This window comes from Hakea prostrata, chromosome 10 (assembly GCF_041222555.1).
Source record: "Hakea prostrata isolate BN-2017 chromosome 10, UWA_Hpros_2, whole genome shotgun sequence".
NCBI classification, from domain to species: Eukaryota; Viridiplantae; Streptophyta; class Magnoliopsida; order Proteales; family Proteaceae; genus Hakea; species Hakea prostrata.
In genome coordinates this window covers 13,949,170-13,973,408 of record NC_142609.1, presented here as the reverse complement: position 1 = coordinate 13,973,408, position 24,239 = coordinate 13,949,170, and the positions used below count along the sequence as shown (strand labels likewise).

At 34.7% G+C, this 24,239-nt stretch overlaps 2 protein-coding genes across 2 annotated transcripts; both read left to right on the top strand.

Moving 5' to 3' along the window:
• The first annotated feature begins 2,052 nt into the window (after positions 1–2,052).
• LOC149002034 (serine carboxypeptidase-like 45) lies at positions 2,053–4,940 on the top strand. The gene is made up of 10 exons (XM_089136879.1): positions 2,053–2,379; positions 2,511–2,612; positions 2,722–2,817; positions 2,960–3,052; positions 3,145–3,224; positions 3,310–3,591; positions 3,689–3,813; positions 3,977–4,069; positions 4,342–4,459; positions 4,606–4,940. The coding sequence occupies exons 1-10, from the start codon at positions 2,121–2,123 to the stop codon at positions 4,765–4,767; spliced, it is 1,410 nt and encodes a 469-aa protein (XP_088993005.1). The 5' UTR covers positions 2,053–2,120; the 3' UTR covers positions 4,768–4,940.
• Positions 4,941–13,858: 8,918 nt separating this feature from the next.
• On the top strand, positions 13,859–23,646 carry LOC149002033 (S-adenosyl-methionine 4-1-methyl-2-pyrrolidinyl-3-oxobutanic acid methyltransferase-like). Its single transcript, XM_089138622.1, has 5 exons — positions 13,859–14,084; positions 21,623–21,762; positions 21,859–22,260; positions 22,927–23,181; positions 23,272–23,646. The coding sequence occupies exons 1-5, from the start codon at positions 13,859–13,861 to the stop codon at positions 23,644–23,646; spliced, it is 1,398 nt and encodes a 465-aa protein (XP_088994748.1).
• The last annotated feature ends 593 nt before the right edge of the window (positions 23,647–24,239 follow it).

Sequence of the window (24,239 nt, the reverse complement as noted above, 5' to 3'; positions counted from 1 at the left end):
AAATTACACATACACTCCAAATTTAAGTCATTCTTTTAGCGTCTTATAAATGTAGGATTACATGTTAAGGAAACACTCACTCAATGGACATTGATGTCTCCAATATGTGAGCTCTGTGGAAATTGTGTGGAATCTTTTTGGCACGTGTTTCTGTTATGTGACTGGAGGAAACAAATTTGAGCAACTGGTCCTTTAGGCTTCAAAATGGAAAGATTAAAACATACATCCATCAGTGATCTTTGCAAAACTTTCATTTCAAAACTTGGGGTTGACAAATCAACTAAAAGATGGGATGGTGTTTGTCTTTATAATCACTTGTTTTTTTGTTTGGAAAGAACGGAATACAAAATCTTTAATAAGCTCACCCCCCCCCTAACCCCAAAAGAATGTTGCTTAATACTTCAAGTTGGATCCGAGATCTAAATCTCAACACAAATGATTTTCTAGGAACCACACACAGCGGGACACATATAATGATTCTTAAACCAAGTATTTGTTTATGTAAAATTGTGAGTTAACTTGAGACAATCACCAATGTTGATGTATACAGGAATACATAACGCAATGCTAGACAGTATCGTATGGAGTGTGGAACTATTTTGGAAGGAACAATTAATGTATATCAGTTTAAGAGGACTAAGGAAGGGGAAGATCATTGATGCTCTCTTATTTGAAATGAAGGATGAAATAGACCAAGCACAACTCTACAACATTCAAATAGAAGAGACATGGTGTAATGAAGAGAATGTTTGATTTACTCTCACCATTAAATTACAATAAATGGTCAATAGCTTATGTCCCAATTTTGGTAAATATAACCTATAATAGTAAAGATTAAAAACATTAAAAAGTTTACTCAGACCACACTCCAACAATGGCTTACTTATATAATATATATATTCCTCATAGAATATTAGAAGACACTAGCTATAATAGATGCTACTAATCTTTGTACTTGAGTAATATTAAGTTTTTATCCAGTTAATAAAAAAATAATTAAAAAAAAAAAACCCAATAGCAACTACACCACTCACTATCTATTTTGATGTGGTTCAGCAATCTGCCAATATCCATGGTGGAATGCTCGTACATGATTTGTTTTACTTGATCACACTAGAATATAGGGTATAACCCCAGCACTAGCTACCTACCATGCAACCTAGGTCTACTAGGCAAAGCAACAAACACTTGTCGAGCACACAATTAACAAAACAAACAATTCAATACATGAAAACAAGAATACAAATTCCATCTCAAATAAGAGGTAAATAGTAGATCAACAATCATCCTACACTGATTGCAGGAAAAAACAAAAGGATAAGATCTAGAAATCACCAAAGCAGTGGCCCAGTTGTAGAACTGGCTGAGCTTAATCACCTTAAGCACAGCTTCATGCCTTCAGCCTTCAAGACTTTTTAAGTGGAGCCTCAACATCATGTAAAGCATTCCATTTAATTGGGGTAAACGACAATAGAATAAAGTATAAAACACTTGTTACTGTCACTTCCATTTCAAAGATTCATTTTCAAGGAGAAAAAAAAAAAAAAAATTCTAATGAAAGCTTGATCTAGAACTGAGAGAACTCTATTAAATATCGAGAAAAAGCATCTCAATTTTTAAATATGTTTTTGGTAAAAGCCAATTTGTAGTTCATGAGATGCAATATATTTCATGCTCTTCAGAAATATGAAAGGTAATTGAAGAGAAGAGCATGAAGCATCCAATCAAAGATAAATTTTGATACGAAAGTCAACTAAAGTTTAAATTATTTACAGAAAAATGAAAAGCCTGATCTAGCCTTCTCTTGTTCATCCTCTGTTTTTGACCTTTGGTGACCCATTTTAGCATAGTTGCTAAAGACAAAAAGACTAGAAAAGAAAAGCTTCTTAGTCTTCTTTGATATTCTCTTTATACCTGGAGCATTACTGCATTAGTGCCCATTATGGAATTGTGATGAGATACCACCAATGTCTCTTTCATCTCCAAACCCATAAAATTAAAGTAAGGGAGAAGAAAAAAGAAGCTTTTAAAAGTATTAAAATGGGGATAATAAACACTAGAAATCTACAAGAGCATTTCTCTCAACTCACTCTCTCTACTGAAGTCTGAAGCCTGAATAAATGGGTTTTCATCCATGGAAGGCTATAGCAGCAGTTGTTGTATTTATCTTTCAAATATCGTTATCAGCTAAGATTGTGGAGGCTTCTCTTTCAGATTCTGATAAGATCGAGAAGTTACCTGGGCAACCAGAGGTCAGTTTCCAACAGTTTTCAGGCTATATCACTGTGGATGATAAGCAAGAGAGAGCTCTGTTCTATTACTTTGCTGAGGCAGAAGCAAACCCAGCTTCGAAGCCATTCGTTCTCTGGTTAAATGGAGGTACAGTGAAAATTCTTCCTTTATGGTGCTGGTGCCCCAGAAGTGCAGAGTGAAAAAACAAAATGAAATCTATCTTTTCAGAAGTTCTTTATTTGGACATAATCATTTAAATATGCTTTGTTATTTTTTAGGGCCTGGTTGTTCTTCTGTTGGTGTAGGAGCCTTCTCTGAGAATGGGCCTTTCAGAACCAGTGGAGACAAATTGGTCAAAAATGAATATAGCTGGAACAAAGGTATGTGCAATTAAAAAAGAAAAAAAAAAATCCATCTTCCTATGAATTTTGGTCTTTGATTAAGAATCCAAAAAAGAATTGAAAATTTCTGTGTTACTCTGATCTGCAGAAGCAAACATATTGTACTTGGAGACACCAGCAGGAGTTGGGTTCTCTTATTCTATTAACACATCTTACTATGAGGGAGTGAATGATGAGATGACTGGTATGCTTCATCTTCCAAAAAAAATCCTGTATTTTCCATTTTCTTTTCCCTATATTACAAATTCAGATCCACTGATATGAACAGTTCTTGGTTTATCATACTGGCCTGAACACAACCTGTTTATCATCTTTGTCTTCTTAAGCTAGGGATAATCTCATCTTCATGCAGCGTTGGTTTGACAAGTTCCCTGAATACAAAACCAGAGATCTGTTCCTCACAGGGGAAAGCTATGCTGGTACTCTTCATCTACCACTTCTTTATTGTGATTGAACAAAGAAAAGGATATTGAAACAATAAAAGATTTTTGAGTGTATATTTATTTATCAGGTCATTATATTCCCCAGCTAGCACAGCTCATGGTTGAGTTCAACAAGAAGGAGAAGTTATTCAATCTGAAAGGAATAGCTGTGAGTAGTACAAAACAAGAACATGCTCAACCTCAACAGAATGCAGTCTTTATATTGCCTGACCTTAATTATTTCTTCATTTCAGCTGGGAAACCCCCTTCTACATTTCAATATCGACTTCAACTCAAGGGCAGAATTTTTCTGGTCACATGGATTGATATCAGATTCAACATATGAGATCTTCACTTCAGCTTGTAACTACTCTAGATACAAGAGTGAGTCATACAGAGGCTATATTTCCTCTGTTTGCTCAGGAGTGATGAACCAAGTCAACAACGAAATTAGCATATATATCGACAGATATGATGTCACAATTGATGTCTGTCTATCATCTATTTTATCACAATCAAATGCTCTAACACATCTGGTAAACATTGGCAATGGGCTTTTGTCTTCTTTTATCAAATGTCTATATTTCATTAGTTCTGTTATTGACTCTCTTGTTTGGTATTTTGATTCTTCAGCAAGTTGCAGAGAGTCTAGATGTCTGTGTTGAAGATGAAACAACAAAATATTTCAACAGGGCTGATGTACAGAAGGCTTTCCATGCTCGTCTTTTGGGCGTCACCAATTGGGCTTCTTGCAGTGAGTAGGTATCCTATGACACTAATATGTGAAGTGGTTTTTGCAATTCTGCTACTAGCAAAAAAGCTGCAGAATTGTCATCAACCAATTCTGGTTTTTCTACCCAATTCACTGTTTTCTTCTGAACTGTTTGCTGTGTCTGTATTTCTAAACACCATTTTTCCTAGTGTTCTACAATATCAGATGCTAAACTTAGAGGTACCGACAGTACCAGTCATCGGCTCACTCATCAGTTCTGGAATTCGAGTCTTGATTTACAGGTGAATTATAAGCAATCAATAATACTGAACCTTTCAGATTTTGGAGTAGAATCTTTGGTCTGAAGACCCATATCTTTCAGCCCATTCCCTTAGCTTGTCTAAAGTGATGAATCTCTTAAGAGTAATGCAACACAATCCTCAGGAGTGAACTGAGGATCACTCTTAAGAAAATAGCTATTATGTCAGCTTCACTTAGTTGACTTAGTTTTGTTGTTCCAACCATTCATGACTACAGTTCTAACAATGATTCTGTATTTAATCTCTGTTGCCAGTGGAGATCAAGATTCTGTAATCCCATTAACCGGGACTCGGACACTGCTTCATGTATTGGCTGATAAATTGGGACTGAAGACAACTAAGAGTTACAGAGCTTGGTTTGAAGGGAAACAAGTTAGTCTTCTACTAACAGCAAGAATTTCTTTCATCAAATTTAGCTAGAGAAGTTTGCATTTTGGTAGCCTTGATCAAATTGGATAAGTGACTGCTCATAATCTTTGTCTGGTTTCTGAATGTAACTTCGATGGCTATATTTTCAGGTCGGTGGATGGATACAAGAGTATGGAAATGTTCTCACCTTTGCCACCATTAGAGGAGCATCTCACAAGGCCCCATTCTCACAGCCAGAAAGATCACTTGTTTTGTTCAATGCATTTCTTGAAGGCAAGCCAGTACCAGAAGAATTCCAAACTCTAGCATAAATCATTCTGTATGACTTACCTAGTGATGTTGTTCTAAATAAAATGTCACTGGCACTGAATGATCTATACAAGATTACTGAAACTCCTGTATCACAGAGAACAGTAACGATTGATATGTTTCAGTTGAGAAGTGAAGTTATAGATACAATATTGCAATAAATGAAGTCTTACAAAACCCAGATAAAAAAATTTTCCAAACAAAAACGGTGAAATCATACAAGCAGAGAAGAATCCTGTTAATTCTGACGATGTTGGTGATCACAGGAAGTGAAAATTTATAATCTGAAGCGGGATGGAAGAGAGGGATAAGAAATTTTTCTATAAAATCTCAAAGTATGACTTATTCATTTCAACTGGTAGGAATGTGGCTGAGATCACATCCTCTGTAATTCCTTTCCCTACAATTCCCTCACAAGATTGTGCCATGTGGCATTTAAGAGTAATCCAATGGTCATCCAATAAAGTAAAATTTAAATAAAATTCAAATTTATGGGTGGGTTTAAATAAAATTCAAATTTAGTTTGAATTAGGTGACCATTGGATTACTTAAATGCCACATGGCACAATCCTATGAGGGAAGGATATTCTTCACTTGAGATCTTTGTTTCAGGAGTATATTTTGGTGCATGGTATTAGGGAGACTAATAGGTGCGCGGATTTTTTAGTCGGATTGGCAACGTCGGACCAAGAAATTTTGTTGGATTCTCTCTCTTTGCCTGTTCAGCTCTCTCAATATGTTGTAAAAGAGTGACGGGGTCGTAGGTTCTTTAGAACCTAATCTTGTATTATTGTTTGTATTCTATTTATTTCTATTAATATAAAGTCTCATTTTCTCAAAAAAAAAAAAAAAAGTTGTAGAGAAATGAATTACAGAAGATGTGGATCTCAACCACATTCCTACCCCGTTGAAATAAATAAGTCATACTTTGAGATTTTATGGAAAATTTTCCTATTCCTCTCTCCCATCCCACTTCAGATTAGAAAATTTTACTTCCTGTGATCATCAACATCGTCAAAATTAACAGGATTCTTCTCTGCTTGTATGGTTTCATAGTTTTTGTTTGGATTTTTTTTTATTTAGGTTTTTTAACAGCATCTGACTTGTTTTTTGATGTGGTATACAAACTTTCCCACCCTATCCATTTTCAAAGTCTCATTAAATAAAAAGAAATTTGTAGAAAAGTGTGGGAAACAAATGAGACAAGCATTTAAAACTTTATACAAAATTAATTATTTTCCCTTCCTTTATATATATATATATATATATATATATATATATATATATATATATATATATATATATATAGAGGATTTTCCACCCCACGAAACAAAGGAAGAGAGGGACAAAGCCGGGAACCAGGGGCGAGACGGGAAACCCTAGTATAACCGCACCAGATTGCGAATTGTGGAGATTAGGTAGGGTAATATGGGTGGTCAAATTACTTTGATGCCCTCCATCTATTGTTAAATGTTGATACAACATACATCAGCCACATATTGATGGAACCAGGAACACGCGAACGGCGATATTTCGAATTGGTGATTTGCCCACGGACCGAAACCAGGGGCGAAACGAGATTGACAAGATATCGCGATTTCTGGCGATATCTCGCCGTCGTTATTTTCGCTGTTTCGACGATAAACACTCAACGCGCCGACGGGGCTCCGACGGCGCCACCATGTTCACAGGCTTGCAGCAACCATTTGTGAGAAAGAGAAAAGGAGAGAGAGAGAGAGAAGCTTGCTGTTTTGAGAAAAATATTTAGCAGAGTGCAGACGGTTAGGGACGAAGGAGTTAAGGACGAAGGGTGAGACGGAGAGAGAGTTAAAAGGTAAAGGGTTTTGATTTGAATGTTATTTATTATTACTTATTTGCTTTTACACTGACGGTTGATTGATGTTATGTTTTGTACTTTTTGTAGAATATTTTATGTTACTTCTATCTCCTTTTTAAATTTTACATTTACCTTACCTAGATACTCGCACCGATGCATTGACATTTTGCTTTTATATTAAAGTGGAAACTGAAAATTGCAGATTTGCAGGCATGTCTTTTCAAACTACAGTGTTTTTTTAATAAAGTTTTTAAATGGTAGCGAAATCTCGCCGAAGAATATCACCCCCGTCGCGGATAGCGAACCGGGCGAAATTATCGAAACTTCGTTCCTTGGATGGAACCACAACAAAGATGGGCTGGGACGGGCGTTATAACATTCAAGCCTATCCTATTCTTAGGGCCTGGAATTCTTGTCCTTGATGAGTAGATTTTATATCAACTAGTTAATTGGTTTTATTTCTATAATTTTAGTGATTTTATACATTTTCAAGCAAAATTTAATTAAGATTATTATTTGTGCTTGCAGGAAATCAATCAAAACTACAAGAGTAATATTGAGAAGTTTTGTGAAAAGAATCTTAAAGAACCAAGCTAGATTTTTATTCCACTAAAAGAAAGTCTTTTTCATAAAGTTAGAGTAGGCTCTGAAGGCTTTCTCAAGTCAAAAACGTGGAAATAATGATTCTTTGCATACTCCGGGATTTTATTTCCTGTTTGGGACTAGATTAAAAAAAGGAAGAGTGAAAAATCCATTTTTTGAGTGTCTCTATCCAGTTTCTATCAAGTGCTTTATCGGATGGTCATCCAATGTCTGATCAAGCTTATTTTTGGCAGGAGCTTCATAACTTCCTATTCTTAAAATCCAACGGTGGAATTGTACATTTGAGCTCTTGAAGTCAATCTCATTTGTACACCAAATTCTTACTTAGTTGAGTCAAATTAAGAAATTAGAATTGTATTAAATTGAGTAAAAAGAAGAACAACACCTGCTTGAAGACGTTTTGGAAGAAGCATAAAGGACAAATTTGGAGATGTTGGTTGGCTTTGGAGACTTGGAGCTTGAGAATAAATTTTTCTTCATCTTCTTACAATGTTCTTGAACTCTTCTATGATGTTTTTAATTTCTACGATGCACTAATTTAATTAGAGATCAAAGAGACGAAAAGAACACAAGAAGAAGAGAGAGAGAGCAAGGAAAGGAAAAAGAGAAAAAGAATGGAAAAAAAGAAGGGAAAAAAGAAACAGAGAAAAAAAAACAGGTGGAGGAGGAAAAGGAAAGAAGAAAAAAAAAAAGGGGAGAAAGGAAAAGAAGAGAAAGAGAAGGGAAGGAAAAAAAAAAAAAAAAAAAAAAAAAAGAGGAAAAGGGGAAGGAAGAAAAAACAGGTAGAAAAAAAAAAATAAGAAATAAGAAGAATATATATGTAAAAAAAGATACAAGACAAAGTTAGGGAAAATAATATATAGAAACAAGAAGGGTATTAAACACCCTAATATAATGATAGGAGGCTAACATCTGATTGTTGGTTAGATGGTAGGGGTACCTGACCTTGGCAATAAATTGTACGAACCATTTGAACCAGAAGAAGCACAAAGGTAGATAGCATTAACCCTAGAATATTCACCTCCCCTCCACCCCCCCCCCACCCCCCCCCCCCCCCCCACAAAAAAAAAAAAAAAACTACACTTTGGCAATGTTCATTCTCAATCTTTTTTCAAGTTGATTTCATGTCTCTAAAGTAAAGTTAGGTCGAAATCAGGGACATGGGGATGGGTTGAGCAATACAAACATAATTCCAGGCCCATTTTTGGTCTTGATTGAGGGTTCAAATATTTTGGCCCTAACCTAGCCTCAAGGCCAAAATCTTGAACCCGGGCTTTATTTGGGCTCAAGGTGGTTCAGGCTGGCAAAGGACGCCAGGGCTAAACTTACACCCCCACATTTAAGGTGTCAAATTGTTGCCCCCAACCATTAAAACAGAACCGAACAACCCATTATAGCCGGAACCAAACCAAACTGAAGCTTATTGGACAGGGTATGGCCTGAAGGGTCAAAAAATCATGAGTAGGTAATGGCCCATTAACCCAAACCAACATTGAATCATTACCCAAACCGAACCCTGATAAATGCCAACCGGTGTAACCCAAAAAGGGAGCACCCAGGGCGAGCCCCCAGGCCAGGGGAGGGGACCCAAGAAAACAAGTAAGCCCATTCCCAGCCCAGTCTTGGCCCATTCAATGTGAAACGTCCACATCATCCTCCTCCCCCCTAAAAAAAATCCACTAACATATTACAAAAACATAAAAATAAAATAAAAGTAAAGGCATTAGGTAGAAATGCCATTCTGCCCCCACCCCCAAGGGTTGAATAATGGTCCTGCCCTTTACTCTTTTATAGTTTTGCCTTTACAGTTACCTTTTTCATTTCTCAATTTCTCCCTCTTTTTGGCATGAATACTTTTTCTGTCCAAAACCTCAAATTAATGTGAAATCAATATATGTACAAGTGTTATTGACTATTGTATCAGTGATCACTAGACAAGCAAATCTCATCGAATTAGGACCAGCATGTTATTGCCTTCTTAGCTGCCAAGACCTCAGCTAGATCATGCCCACCATTTAGTAATCTTTTTATTTTGAATTTTTTATTCTTGCATCTATTTTTTTGAAATTTATGACTTTCATTTTGAATATTTTTTTATGCTAAAATATACATATTTTATTTTCACATTTTTGTATAAATTAATGATTTTATGAATTTACAATTCTATATTATATCTCATGTATTATTCTTTTCAAATAAAATTTTGAGTTTGTTTTGCTCTTAGAGGTAAAGAAATTAAAGAGACTGGTTTATTGAGACCATAAGCCCAAGAGGCAAGATTTAAGACCCACATGTAACTTTTAACTTTGAAATTGGATTATAGGATAACAGGTTGGTAATGGTCTCAAGACCGACCCAACCCAAATCCAAACAATTAGTCGAATCCAAACTACACTAATCCAAAACTAAACTAAAACTGCTATTTTACAAATGATTCGTGTTTGGGCTTTGATGTTTTCAGCTTGATATTGTTAAGCCCAACTGAAACCGCCCCAGACCTAACCATTGACACCTCTACTTACATGACGACAGTTATAGCTAGAAAGAAAACCGTAGCCAAAAATCTCTTTTCTTGTAGTGTGTCGAGCTAAGGTATATAATGACCCTTACGTAGGAAGTCTAATAAGCACACCATGCATGAAAATTGTGTTTGGCATACTGATGTGTAAAGAAGGGTGGGTTGAACTAAGGTAGAGGTCTCGAACCCAGCCTAGCCCAGCCCAAACTTAAGTTGGGTACCTACTGTAGCAGCATCTCTCTCTCTCTCTCTCATGCTATAAAGGAAATGAATTGGAAAGCCAACTTATGGTCATGAGGAGAGATCAATCACTGAAGGCTGGCTTCGTGATAAGTTGCAGGTAATCACCTTCCCCAAACCGTTAATAGATGTTCATGAATGACCAACCCTACCAGTACTGGATATCAATTATCAATTACAGAAGAGGTCGCACTGAAGCACAGCTCTCTTTCAGATAGTGTCTGGACCTGCTGGTGCTTTACCTTCAACTGGTGCTCTACCTTCAACTGGTGCTCTTTAAAGAATGCTTAGAATTGTTTTCATTGTGGATTCCCAGTTGTTTCTCTTCACTTTAATTATAGCCCAGTTCTTTTGCTGCGTTCAGCCTTCTACCCATGCTTCTGCAAGTAAGAGAAGTGGACACAGGCCCTACTCTCAAGTGAAACCTCATGTTAGCCATTTTGTCTAAAGTTTGCATTGTTACCATCAAGTTCATCGAATTAAGTTAGGGTGGATGTACTTCTAGCACAGTGGCGGCAGTCTCCTATATAGATGCAGTGAAACAAAATCTTGAAGATAATTCTGTTACACGCAGTAAGCTCAAGGAGATCTAGGATTCAAATTTCTGTACATTTTGATTTTGGGCATGTGTTGGGTTTGGACATAGGATTTGTAACAGTATAAAACTGAACCCAAATTTTACTATTAACCATTTTCCCTCGGTTCTTTAATGAGGGTTTTGATAATTAACGACAATCTAATCAAAGACTTAATAGTACGCTTGTAAGCTTCTACAAGTAATTGCTAATGATGGTTATTTTGCCTAACATCTCAAATCTGTGGAAGCTACTTAAGAGTGTGAAACTACCATTTTCATTAATGACTATTTTATGTGGTCATAAGTATACATTTTTGATGCAGTAGTTGATGTTCCAATGATGTTAGCAAGCTCCTTGTCTTTGACCAAGAAAAAGCTAGAAGAGAAAGAAGACAGGGAAGGGAAAAGGGGAACCTAATTGCTTGCCAGCAATTCATTCATTGCTTTTAATGATGCTACATAATCAATAATTATATTCCCTCCCCCCACCCCCACCCCCCCCCCCAAAAAAAAAAATTTAGGGTGTCAACAAGCCGGTTGAGTCTGGCCAGCATTGAACCCTAATTTCTCTAAGCCCTCCCTACCCTAATTAACCCTAATCGGTTGGACTGGTCTAATTTACCCTGATTCTGACCCTAATTTTTATCAGTTCTGATATGAACGAAGGAAAGAATAATTTTAAAAAAATGAGATCTCTTTTACTTATAATTACTTGAAGCCTTCTACAATAGTATATCGTAGTTGATTAGAAAAGTAAAAATCTAAGACCTGGGAGAGATAGAGAGTAAGACTTGGAGTCTCTTGGGCGGCTATTGGAGGGATCAATGGAGTTGAAAAGCATACGTGACTATTGACATGGAAATCTGAGGTTTGTGGATATATATTTAGATAATTAGGATTAGTGGGACACTCACATTCTTACTTATCAAAAGATATAGAGAAGGGATATTAGATTGTTACTTCCCAAAGAAAAAGGGATACTCAAGTGTTACTTGCCAAAGAAAAAGGAATGCTCGATTGTTACTTGCCAAAGAAAAAGATATACTCGATTTGCTTAAAGCCAATTTAAATATAATTTAATTAAATTAAAATAACAAAGGGTCGGCTTGAGTTAAGCCGGATTGGTCTGAGGGCAAAACCCAAACCTAACCTTGTCGGGGTTGATTATTTTGTAACCCAAGCCTGCCCTTTTGGTTGAAAAAATGAGGCTAGGATCGGGTCGATTTTAGGGTTCATTTGGGTTTCAGGCCAACAGGGTTGTATTGACACCTCTACACCCAGTGTGTCTTTTGTGCTACCAATGTAGAAGATCCTCCCCACTTCTTCTTTGTCTGCCCCTTTTCTAGCCCCTTTTCTAGCCCCTTTTCTAGCCCTTGCCTCCACTTGATCTCACTAAAGATGTCCTTAGCCTTTGAAGTAGGCCATCTCCATTGAAATTGTCAGGAAGTTGATTTATAGATCTTGTATTTCGCATATCTAGCTTGAGTGGATCTGCATATGAACTACCAAATTCAGATACAAACCCAAATTTGGAAGGTCATTTGTTTGGGAAGTCTGCTCCAAATTCTTTTTCCTTCCCTACAAACTCTTTCTGAGAACTTTCCAAGGACTAGCCATATTGTTGTTACCTAGGGTTTAGATCCTTATTTGCTATCCAAGACCCTCTCATTTTGGTAACATACTTTTATCCATTCAACAAAATTGTCAACATAGCACCAAACAAGAAAGAAGTAAAGAGAAAAGAAGTTTGAAACCAAACAAACAAGAAAAGGTAATTTGATTTTTAGTCATGGAATGATGGCCAAAATTCAAAAGTAAAGGTGAAAGAATTAGATAACCAAATCTTTTGAAGAAAAAATTATTTCCAAGGCATACTTCTTCTTCTTTTTTCCACAAAACTATTATTTGTGGATTTTTGGGACCCTTATGGGTTGCTAATATCAATGTGTCCATGACTTTCATATCTTGATTTTGCTTTTAAAGAATAAAATGATCTAAAGACATCATCATTTTTCTCTAGAATAAGACCACTAGTTTTGATAAATCAATTTGTCCAACTCTTTTTTCGCTTTGACTGTTCTGAAATGATTTCTCACATTTTGTTTTGCCCTTATTCTACCATAAAAGCTATCAAAAAGGTGTTCAATTTTATTTTTTCAATCTAATCTTTAATATAAAGCTACTAACCAACATGGCCTACACCAAAAACTCCTTTAAGACTGGAGATTGTTTTGACTTGTTTACTTCATAATGTTTCAAAAGGAATTGTTTTGACTTGTTTTACTTCATATATGACATTCTACCAAGATTAACTATTAAATTTTTTTTTATACTAATTAGTTATTCTTAAAGTTTAATTAAGAATCTGAATCATAGTATAAATTGTTCTACCATAGTTTTCAAAATTATAGAATATTTTAATTAAAAATCAATACTAACCCAAAAAAGGGTGCCAAGAGCCAAATGAGAAATATCAAAAGTACTCCCATAAGATGGAGATGCATGAGTGATTCATGAAAAATTTTTTCTATAACTCATTTGCATAGGGGGAAAAATCTTTTCTACACGACTGTTGTTGGATTACAATATTGTCCACGATTAAATCTTATAACTCAATGAGAGAACCCCTCCAACAAGGAAATTATTTGGGTATTGTGCATTTGCGTATGGGGGAGATTGACACAAGAGTCGATCTCAACCGCTTGTTTTGTAAAAGTTGCTTTAAACCACTTATGTGAAATAAGCTATCGTTATCATAATCTCGATCGTCGTTTTGATCTCTGCCGTTCGCAGCACGATTAATGCGCAACATTGAAGTTGCACTCCTGCTATAATGGAGCCAAAACCGATTGGGAGCAGGTTTCATTCAAATTAAGATGTGAGGAAGCTGTGGTGATTCAAAATCTTGAAAACCCAACCGGAGGAGACACCTTTCTCTTTCTCCCCCAAACCACCAGCCTGGTTATAGATCTCTCCGAAGTCAAAAATAGGCTCTGAAATCAGGAAACCAAGAAAGTTCCCAACCGCCTCCCACCAAATTCAGATTGAATCAAGCAGCAAAACCCATGCGTTTTGACCTCGAAGCCTCATTGACCTAACCTGTCTCCACTCTCCAGAATCCAAAGCATTCTAAAACACTTGGACAAAAGCAGCAGATAAAATAATCCCTAGCTGTATTCTCTACTTCATCCTTTTTGCTGTACCTTTGGAGAAAGATCAAAATAGAAAGGTGTTTCTTTCTGTTGTTTTGGGGATTTGAGCTGACAAGATCACAGGATCCTCCATGGCATGACTTGGGTCCTCCTCACCCGAAGTCAGATGGGCTTGAAGAAAGAGGTTGCTTGCTTGTTTCTTCTTCTTCTCTTGATGCTGGCTCGGTTGGAAAGTCCTTGTTCTGCTTATGGATTTCACCATAAATCTGACAAGTTGAAAGGTGGGTCTGATTCTAAATTTGTTCCTGTTAAGTCCAAAGGTAGTTTTGAAGAACATGGCGATGAAGATGACGATGAAGGTTTTGGTGATGAAAAGAGGAAAATCCATACAGGTCCGAATCCCCTACACAATAGATAAGTATGTAGATACAACAAAAGAGCTTGATCATTTCTTTCATTAATCAGGCTTTGATGAGTTCTTTTCCCTTGTTCTTTGTTATATTTTTCCGTTTACTCTTGTCGATCTGTGATGCTTGAGATTTTTCTGGATCTTGCAAATGTATATGAATCAGTTTGAATCTTCTTGAGGAATTATTTGTTAAATATAACATGAAATTAATATTGATGTAAGTAACATATATCATGAACACTATTTTCATTAAATGGAGTTGTTGGTATTGTATTTATGGCTCTGGTCATCTGCAGTGCATTAGTTACACTTGTTGGCCATTTCCTATTGTTTTACTACTTTCCCTCATTGACCCATCAACCAAACTTGAACAGTGTGTCCAATTCTCCTTATTTTGGAGTTGTCCAACCTACTGCACTTATCTCTCTCTCTCACACACACAAAATGATTTCATGAACTGATGAAATGTGGTCCACAGAAAGCTAGTAAAAACCCAGAATGAAACAGCAATACTATCTCAACTTCCAGCATGAGGCAATCTCTTGGGTTGACAAAAGATGGGATTGAGATCTGGGAAGGACCGTTTCCTATAAAGTGTATCTTTGGTTTCCTGTTTTGTTTATGTGAATGGCTAAAGAGACAGCCAGGAGAGATCTTCCCCTCTTAATTATTTTGAGATGATTTATTCATGCAAGAGATTTTCTTCTTTCTTTCTATTTTATTTTTTATTGGGTGAAGGCCTATTAGTTTTAAAATTCCTACTTTGTGGTTTTCTTTTTGTCTCCATAAATGTAGAACCCTTTATCTTTATAAAAAGTGGGTCAACTTTTTTTCTGGGTAAATCAAATAAATTCGTTCATTAGCATTATCTTACACTCTCAGCAAAATTTATTAGGGTTAGAGTCGTTTAAAGATTACTTCCTTCTCCTCCCTTCAGCTCATGTAAAAGCCTTCGACACTAAGTTCGCCTTTTATTTGTTGATTATAGTTGTTATGACTGCAATGACATTTGAGAATTCCAAACATGTAAGCAAAGTCGATTTGATTTGAAATTTGAAACTGGGGGTTTCAAGTTTCAACTGGCAGGTAAGGTTTGATGGGGCCTATTCAGGCCTCATGGTCTATATATTCAAGTTGTTCTAAGATGTTTTATTCCTTGGATTAAAATATTATATAATTCATTGACATTCAATGCAAAAGAGCCCCTGGAGGGGATTCAAACTTGGCCTGAATGGGTTCAATTTATCTTGTAATTGGGTATTTCTAACCTCGCGAACAATAAATTATCACAATCACTACAAGAAAACAAAATAAATTTAACTGTTTTAATGAAAGTCAAGAAAGGAGCAGTGGAAAAAGGAACCCTAATCGCATTCCATAGCAGTTTCTTGATTCAGCACGATCATGAAAGTCACCTGGTAATGATTTCGTGGAGAGCGATGCATCTTCAATCTCCTGCAATGGTGACCAGAGCTTTTCAAGTCATCAATTATCAAGTTTCGTTTTAGTTATTTGCATTAAAATGAAGCTTCAAGAAGTGCTGGGCTTTGTTGCTTTGGTTAAATAGAAGAGCTGAGCTTTTTCGGAAGGAACTGTTTGCTAAATTCAACTTAATATATGTATCCCTTCTCACCCTAGATTCGTGATGAGGGTGAAATAATACCGAACGGGATCCTGACTCGGTCGGGTCATGGACTCCGGTTTTGAACGGCTCAATCACGGTCGGGTCAAGAAACCCCATCGAGATTGGACCAAAGTTCGAACCAAACAGTTACGTAAAATGAATGTTGCGGTCATAGAAATAAATGATCCTGAAGAATTCGAGATACGTGATTGAGTCATAACAGGTACCTATCATTAACACAAGATGGGCGATCGTGCTAATTGGGGTAATTGCCGTTATCTACGACAGAAGGGTGAAACCCTGAGATCGAATGACCAACAAGAGAAGGCACGAACAAATCCAATGGTTAGGGAAGGAAGGTAAACCCGCCCTATATAAACCGTAGGTTTACGCACAATGGAAGTATCTGAATCATTTCCCTCTATTATTGTATTCAATCCAATAAGCTCTGCAGCTAGCCAGAGCATTGTGAGCATTCTTTGTTCTACCAATTTTACTTATATTTCGTATAATTGTAATTCTGTTAAGGGTTCAATATATATATACACAAACATACTATATGCACTATATAGTGTATACTATTATATAAAAGTACGTACTCTTCTTTCGTGACAAATCTTTTCATTTCTTTCTTTTCTTTTAAATGTTTAGTATTATATTATTTAATATTTCTTTACCTATTTTTTATTGATTATTTTTGGCAATTAGGTACTAATAACGAAATACCTTAAAAAAATAAAAATAAATAGAAAATCTTTTTTCTAAGTACTAGCCCTTCATTCACTATTCTTCAATTTATATCTAATCATCTTCAAAAAGCTTCTAATTTTAAAATACGGTATTTTCTTAATAAGGTAATGAAATATAGTAAATTTGGTATAAAAAATATGCATTAAAAAAATTTTTGTGTGAGATAGAAAGAATATATTTTCTTGGCAAAGTCCTTGACTATTATATCCTTCATTCTATCAAAAAATGTCTATATACTGGGATAATTATTGTTGCCCCATTGTAGTTTGATTTTATTACTAATAAAACCCTGTTCTTTACAAAATTCTTGTTGCTCCCCTTCTTTATAACGGTGTTAAGTTGTCGTTAAGTTTGAATATGTAATGTCTAATTTGCCCTTCATTAAAATTAAGAAATCAAAAGATGATGCTACCCCATTTATAAAACCAGATTAAATGTCAATTTTACCCTAAACTTCATTTATTTTGAATTAATGAAATGGGCAAAATCCAAATCCGATTTGGTTTCCTACTTTCATAAAACTTCATCTATTTTGAATTAAAGAAATGAGCAAAATCCAAATCCGATTTTGTTTCCCACCTTCACTAAACTTCATTTATTTTGAATTAAATAAATAAACAAAATCCAATTTGGTTTCCCACCCTCGCTAAACTTCATTTATTTTAAAAATTTTTTAGGTGATATTCAATTTCCAATTTGAGTTGAATTCGATTTTCCTTCCTCTTCAGTTTCAATTTGAGTTTTATTTAATCATTCTTTCTTTATTTGGTGGTTTTTTTTTTTTTTGGAGAATAAAACGGATTATAGTTATTTTTTTGTCCACAATTAATTAAGGGTACTACTGTAACTTGACAAAAGGGTAAATAAGTAAAGAGATAAGTATAAGGGTATTTTGGGATTTTTGAGAAAATATAAAGATGCCATAGCATCAGTTAACTAAAGGAACTTAACGGTAGGGGGCAATAGTAATTATAGACAAAATTGAAGGTTGGATTAGTAATTTTGAAAAGTACAGAGGGATACAGTAGTAATAAAATCAAAGTACAAGGAGTCAATAGTAATTATCCCTTTATATTTTATTTATTGAAAAACAATTAAGAAGATGAGACTTTCATTGAAAAAATAATAATAAATAAGAAAACTAAAATCGTAGAAAAAAAAAAAAAATTCAAAAAACCTTTTCCCGAAAAGGGAAAAATTAATTAGGGATAATTACTATGCCCCCCGACTTTGATTTATTACTAATGTATCCCCCGTATTTTGCAAAATTACTAATCCAACCTTTAACTTTGTCTATAATTACTAATGCCCCCTACGTAAGTTCCGTTAGTTTACCGATGATGTGGCATCTCCATATTTTTAAAAATCCCAAAATACCCTTTTACTTATCTCTTTACTTATTTACCCTTTTGTCAAGTTCGTAATACCCTTAATTAATTGTAGAGAAAAAATAATCATAATCTGTTTACTCTAAAAAAATCACCAAAATAAAGAAATAATAATTGAATAAAATTAAAATAGAAACCAAAGAGGAGGGAAGATATAATTCAACTCAAATTTGAAACCGAATATCACCTACTCGTAATTCCTTCTCGGCAAGATTTTGTGGTTTCGCAATGGTGGGTTAGTAAAGCGGTTAAAAGTCTAAACTCCCATGGGGAGGGTTACGTCGCTTCCAATATTAAAAAGCACCAGTCCCCCCCAAAAAAAAAAACAAAATTGTGGTTTCCTTTCCACGTATGCTAGAGGAGAAGGTGGGAAACCAAATCGAATTTGAATTTTGTCAATTTCTTTAATTCAAAATAAATAAGTTTAGTGAAGGTGGAAAACCAATATTTTTTTAATTCAAAATAAATGAAGTTAGGGTAAAATTGATATTTAATTTGGTTTTTATAAATGGGGGTAGTATCGTCTTTTGATTTCTTAATTTTAATGAAGGACAAAGTGGACATTACATATTCAAACTTAACGGCTACTTAACACCGTTATAAGGAAGGGGGGCAACAGTAATTTTGTAAAGAACAGGGTTTTATTAGTAATAAAATCAAAGTACAGGGGGGCAACAAAAAAAACCCCAAAAAATAAAAAAAATAATTTTAAAAAAAAAAAAAAACGAAAATAAAAATGTATAATTATTATTATTATTATTATTATTATTATTATTATTATTAGTATTTTATCTCAATCTTCATATTTTAGTTACTATTTTTTTTTGCAAGTTGCTCATGGTAATTTAGTTTTTTTTTTTTTTTATAAAAAAATCTTATGAAAAGTTGCGTTAATTTTCTTTTAAGATATATTTTAGTTACTTTATTTTCGTATTACTGGTTTGTTTTACCCAAGGAACTTAGTTTCAGCGAACCGGGCGAATAGGCGAAATATCGCCGAGATATTTTTTTGAGTATTTTTACTCAATAATTTTGGTAAATTTGATGCCTATTCTAATCTAATGCAAATATGTGGTAAATTTGAATTATTTCCTAAAAATTATTCCATTTAAATTCTCTTACCTAGTTACATTTAATATGTTACCTTATGAGGCCTAACATCATTAGGACATAATTGGAACGATTATCAAATCACTCTGAAGATTCTTTTATAAGATTTATTAATAGTTTAAATTGTTTCCATAAATTATTTCATGTATACACTCTTCCCTAATCACATTTTGGCATGTTGACTTTGATAATTTTTGCCCACTAGTTTAGGGGGTATTTTTTTGTCATTTTGAACCCTAATTTGATACAAATATGTGGTAAATTTAAATTATTTCTTAATAAATATTTCTATTTAATCTCCTGCCTAGCCACATTTAACGTGTTACTTTCTAAGGCCTAAATCATTTGCGCATAATTGGAATGATTAACCGACAATTCTATTACAAAATCTCTTCATAATTTAAATTGTTTCCATAAATTATTTCATGTATATACTCTTCCCTAACCACATTTGGCATGTTGACTTTTGAGGACTAGATCATTAGAATATAGTTGGTAAGATTGCTCATTAATCTTGAAGATTTTGCTATAAAAAGTTTTCTTATTTATAAGTTATTCTATGTAGATTCTCCTCCTAATTACATTTAGCACATTAACTTTTGAGTCTTGAATCATTGTGATAAAATTAGTAAGATTGTGATAGAATCGCGAGAAAAATCACCTAAAAAGTGCAAGAAATAGTATAAAAATCACACACAAAATTTTTTTGTTTAAAAATAAATTTTTCCAAAATATCGCGAGATTTTGCGATATTTCGCCAGATAGGCGATTTCTGGTAAATATCGTTTCGCCAGGGGCGAAACTGGCCGAAATTAAGTTCCATGGTTTTACCACAGTGAGCATATTTTACTTACTTAATATTCTTGGTCATTTTGTTACCAAAAATTATCTTTTCTTATATTTTATACCATTTCAACTCTCTTTTTTACCCAAAAAAAAAAAAAACCTTTCTTTCTCCTTTATTTTTTGATTCCTCAAAATCTAACGGTTTCCTTATGGGAAAGAAATCCTCCTAAAATTTTCTTCCCCTAAATTTATTGAATCCTCTAAGGTTTCAATTTCCTTTTCTTTTTTTTTTTAATCAAAGTCTATGCATCTCTTGAATTGTTTATATTATTTACCTATAAAAGAAAATCTTATTAATTCTTCTATCTATAAAATCTTGCATTAGTAGTGAACATGTAGATTTTATACTTGTTTTTTCCTTGCTCCCACTATACGTTTCTCTTCGGCTTTCACTTGCGATTAGTGTTTGGCTCTCACTTGGCACTGTTAACAGAAAAATTTTGGCTACATCACTAAGAGCTTACACTAGAAAGTCATAGCAAAACAATTCAATCAACTTCTTTCAGGTTCGGATTTTTGTATTCCTTGGCTCATTGCTTCTTCTCAGTTTCACAATATCATTTGCATGGGTATTTGTTGTTATCATGTTGCTATTCATGGTTATATCTTCTCTCTTTTTCTGGTTTTCTAAGGAAATATGATTTTTTCAATTTTTACATCAGTTGGTTTTTGTATGTAAGATCAATCTAAACTCCTAAGTATATTATATATTGACCCATGTTTAAAAATTTAACCAGCTTCAAAATTTTGACAAATTTCTTTGATTTGTATCTCAATCCACATTCTTTTGCAATCTATCATTAATGTACATTAGCAATGTCTATAAATAAACCTTCCCGGTTAAATTACCAACTACTGAAAAACTCATTTAATCTCTATGGTATTGGTGTATATGTGAATAACTTAACATCGAAAACAATATCTGTTGGGACTTACTCATATCATGGAAGAAAATAAAAAATGTAAATAGCATCAACCATAAAACAAAAATAACATTCTTAGGAATGTTTCCTTGATCAATTTCTCTATAAGTTGATCTCATCTCATGTTCCTTTAACTGACTCTTTTAATTAAAGGGTACAATCAAGACTGAAATTTTCTTTCTGTATTCAATTGTAGTCGTGAAAATAGAATCCTACACCGTAAAAAAAGGCTTTTGTAATAATTTTTTTTGTAAGGGATAAGTACTTACAAACCCAAAGGAGAAAAGAACTATTATTACATTTCAACATGTAATATATAGATCCAACAAATTCTCCTACTTATCTTACATGTTTTTCTTAAAAAAAACATGCAAAAAAAAAACATGTAAGATAAGAGGAGAATTTGTTGGATCTACATTTAATTCCACACGGATAGGTATCATATATCGATCACACGTATATGAAAATAGAACATGAAAAAATAACAAAATAAAAATATAAACAAGAACCCCGGGAAACGGTTGCTTAAACACTTAAATCTTTTATTTTTCAATTCTTTCTCTCTGCAAACAAATGAATTTCTTCGTAATATTATGTAAATTTGGTGTGTTGAATTTAATTAGCCCATGAATGTACACCAAGATCTCTCTCCTTCATGCACCTGTTCATCTAAATGACAACCTTATGGGTTTATCAAAGGTGGTTTGAACATCTATCAACTCCATTAATTACTTCACCACCCGAAAATTTTGCAAACGAGATTGACCTGGGTTTTAACAGATTTTGTTTGGAACTAGTTATTCGTTAAAGGACGTTGTTTCTGGCACTTGGGTATAAATAACCTATTTGCTTTTCATTGTTTAACTCTCTATTCCATTAGTGTTCATTGTTTTCAAGGCTCCCCCTCACCTCTATTCATTTCCTCTCCAGTGGATGATGGCCGCCATGGATGTTCAAGACGTTCTTCACATGGTTGGAGGTGAAGGTGAAACCAGCTATGCAGTCAACTCCAACTTCCAAGTACTCCCCCTCTCTCTCTCTCTCTCTCTCTCTCTCTCTCTCTCTCTCTCTCTCATATTTGCATGATCTCATGTTCTTTGGTGGTGATTGTTGCAGAAAACAGGGATAACAATGGCGAAGAGGGTGATACTCGAGAGCATATTAAAGATTTACTCCACCACCCTGCCACAGTGTTTGTGCATAGCAGATTTGGGGTGTTCTTCAGGACCCAATACACTAATGGTTATCACAGAGATTATAAATGCTATTGAATCTGCACGAAGCCGATTGGGAAACCCATACCTTGAATATCAAGTGGCATTAAATGATCTTCCAGGGAATGACTTCAATACCATTTTCAAATCCTTGCCAGCATTTTATGAGAAATTCAAGGAGAATGGAGATCAGTTTGGACCATGTTTCATATCAGGATTGCCTGGTTCTTTTATTGGAAGGCTCTTCCCTAGCAAGAGTCTTCACTTTGTTCACTCTTCCTACGGAGTTCATTGGCTCTCTCAGGTCAGCAAGATCCATTCCGATATAGTGTTTATTAAGGGGATGCAAGTTTGTTCCTATTGGCCAATTTTGCTGAGTCCCGAATGTTTTATCCATCACATAGAGGCCTATATATGTTCCCCTTATACCTTTTCATCATACATTAGGAGGAAGCCCACTATAAATTAGGGTCAGGTAGAGGATGGGAGTAATGTTTCAAGGTTCAGCTGGGATTCCGATAGTCTAACCCAACCCTATTGTAGCCCTAATGGTATTGGGATCCAGTCTACCTATCAAGGTAGAGGTCTATGCTCCGTCACACCCCTTTACCAATATATTGTGAGGGTGGCCTACCTCTAAGTTCTGATAAGAAAAATTATAAGTGGGCCCCCTTTAATGTATGGTGAAGAAGTGTGAGGTGAACACAAGCCTCTATCCGTCAAGGTGTAGGATCTCGACTCGCCATAATGCTTATCTGCTATACTCTTATTTGACATATTTAATGATTAGTCACCATAAAAATGTCATGACAGGTGAATCAACATATATAGCATCTCACAGATAAATACTTTTGATGAAACCCACTCAAGAATCCTCTTCACTGACCTCCATTTTGTGGTTAAATGAGTTCTTTTTACTAACCCTACAGTGTTTTTTAATTACTTTCTGAGATTTCTATGTGATTAATAGGTTCCTCTTGAACCTGAAGATAACAAGGGACACATTTACATGGACGAGACAAGTTCTAGTGTCAACAAGGCATACTTGGAGCAATTTCAGAAGGATTTCTCAGTATTCCTAAAGGCACGTTATGAAGAAATAGTTCCTGGAGGTCATATGGTCCTAACAATGCTGGCAAGGAAAGATGTGGATGATCAATTTAGTAGAGATTTTTGCTCCCTCATGGAGCTTTTAGCCAAATCGCTTTACTTTCTGGTCTCAGAGGTATGCTTTTTGCTTTCATTTTATCTGCTTTTTCCACTTTGGAATCAAAACTAATTCTTTTGGTGTTGATTTGTTTATATCTTGCAACAGGGGCTCATTGAAGAAGCTAAAGTAGATTCATTTAACATACCAGTTTATTCACCTCGTCCTCAAGAAGTAAAAAACATAGTTGGAGCGGAAGGATTATTTGATTTGGAAATACTAGAACTCTTCGATGTGAATTGGGATCCAAATGATGATAAAATCAATGAAGAATCCAAGTTTGATAACTTCTTAAGTGCAGCAAATGCAGCGAAGACCGTAAGAGCTGTTATAGAGTCCTTGCTTGTTCATCACTTCGGAGAAGCAATAATAGAAACTTTGTTCCAGAAATACACAGAGATTCTAGCTGAGCACTTGTCCATGGAAAACAGTAGAGAGAAGTCTAAGTATGTCACTCTATTGATCTCCATGAAGAGGAAATGAAGGCTCCACTAACATCTACTATACTCTCCTTTTTTGGGGTGGGGGGGGTGGGAGCAGTGACTATCTATTGTTTAACTTTGGAACTGAGAATTTCAATTCTAAGATAATAAACGAGGATTCAAGACAAAAAGAGCTCATGCTTTTCACAGAATATTATGATTTATGGCCACTTATACAAGTCGAGAGGTACATCCAAGGTCTTGTATAATCAACGTATTCTTTTGAAACACAAATGAAAATTATGTAGGAACTTCATATGACTAGCTATGATGTGTATTATAGAGTATTGAAACTGTTAAGAAACATAATATACATAAACTCAGATGTAGAAAAATGTGGATATTAAGATGGATGAGTGACAAAACTAGGAAAGATAAGATAAAAAAATGATCATATTAAGAATGATCTAGGAGTAGCTCAAATAAATGATACACTACTATATAGTCATTTGAGGTGGTGCATTTGTTCATCGAAGACTATAAATACCCTAAAATAGAGAACATGATTTAATCCAGATTGAAGGAATTAGAATAAACATAATATTGATTTCTCAATGTTCCAATAGATGAGGTTGGTACCAAGGGTATAGTGAC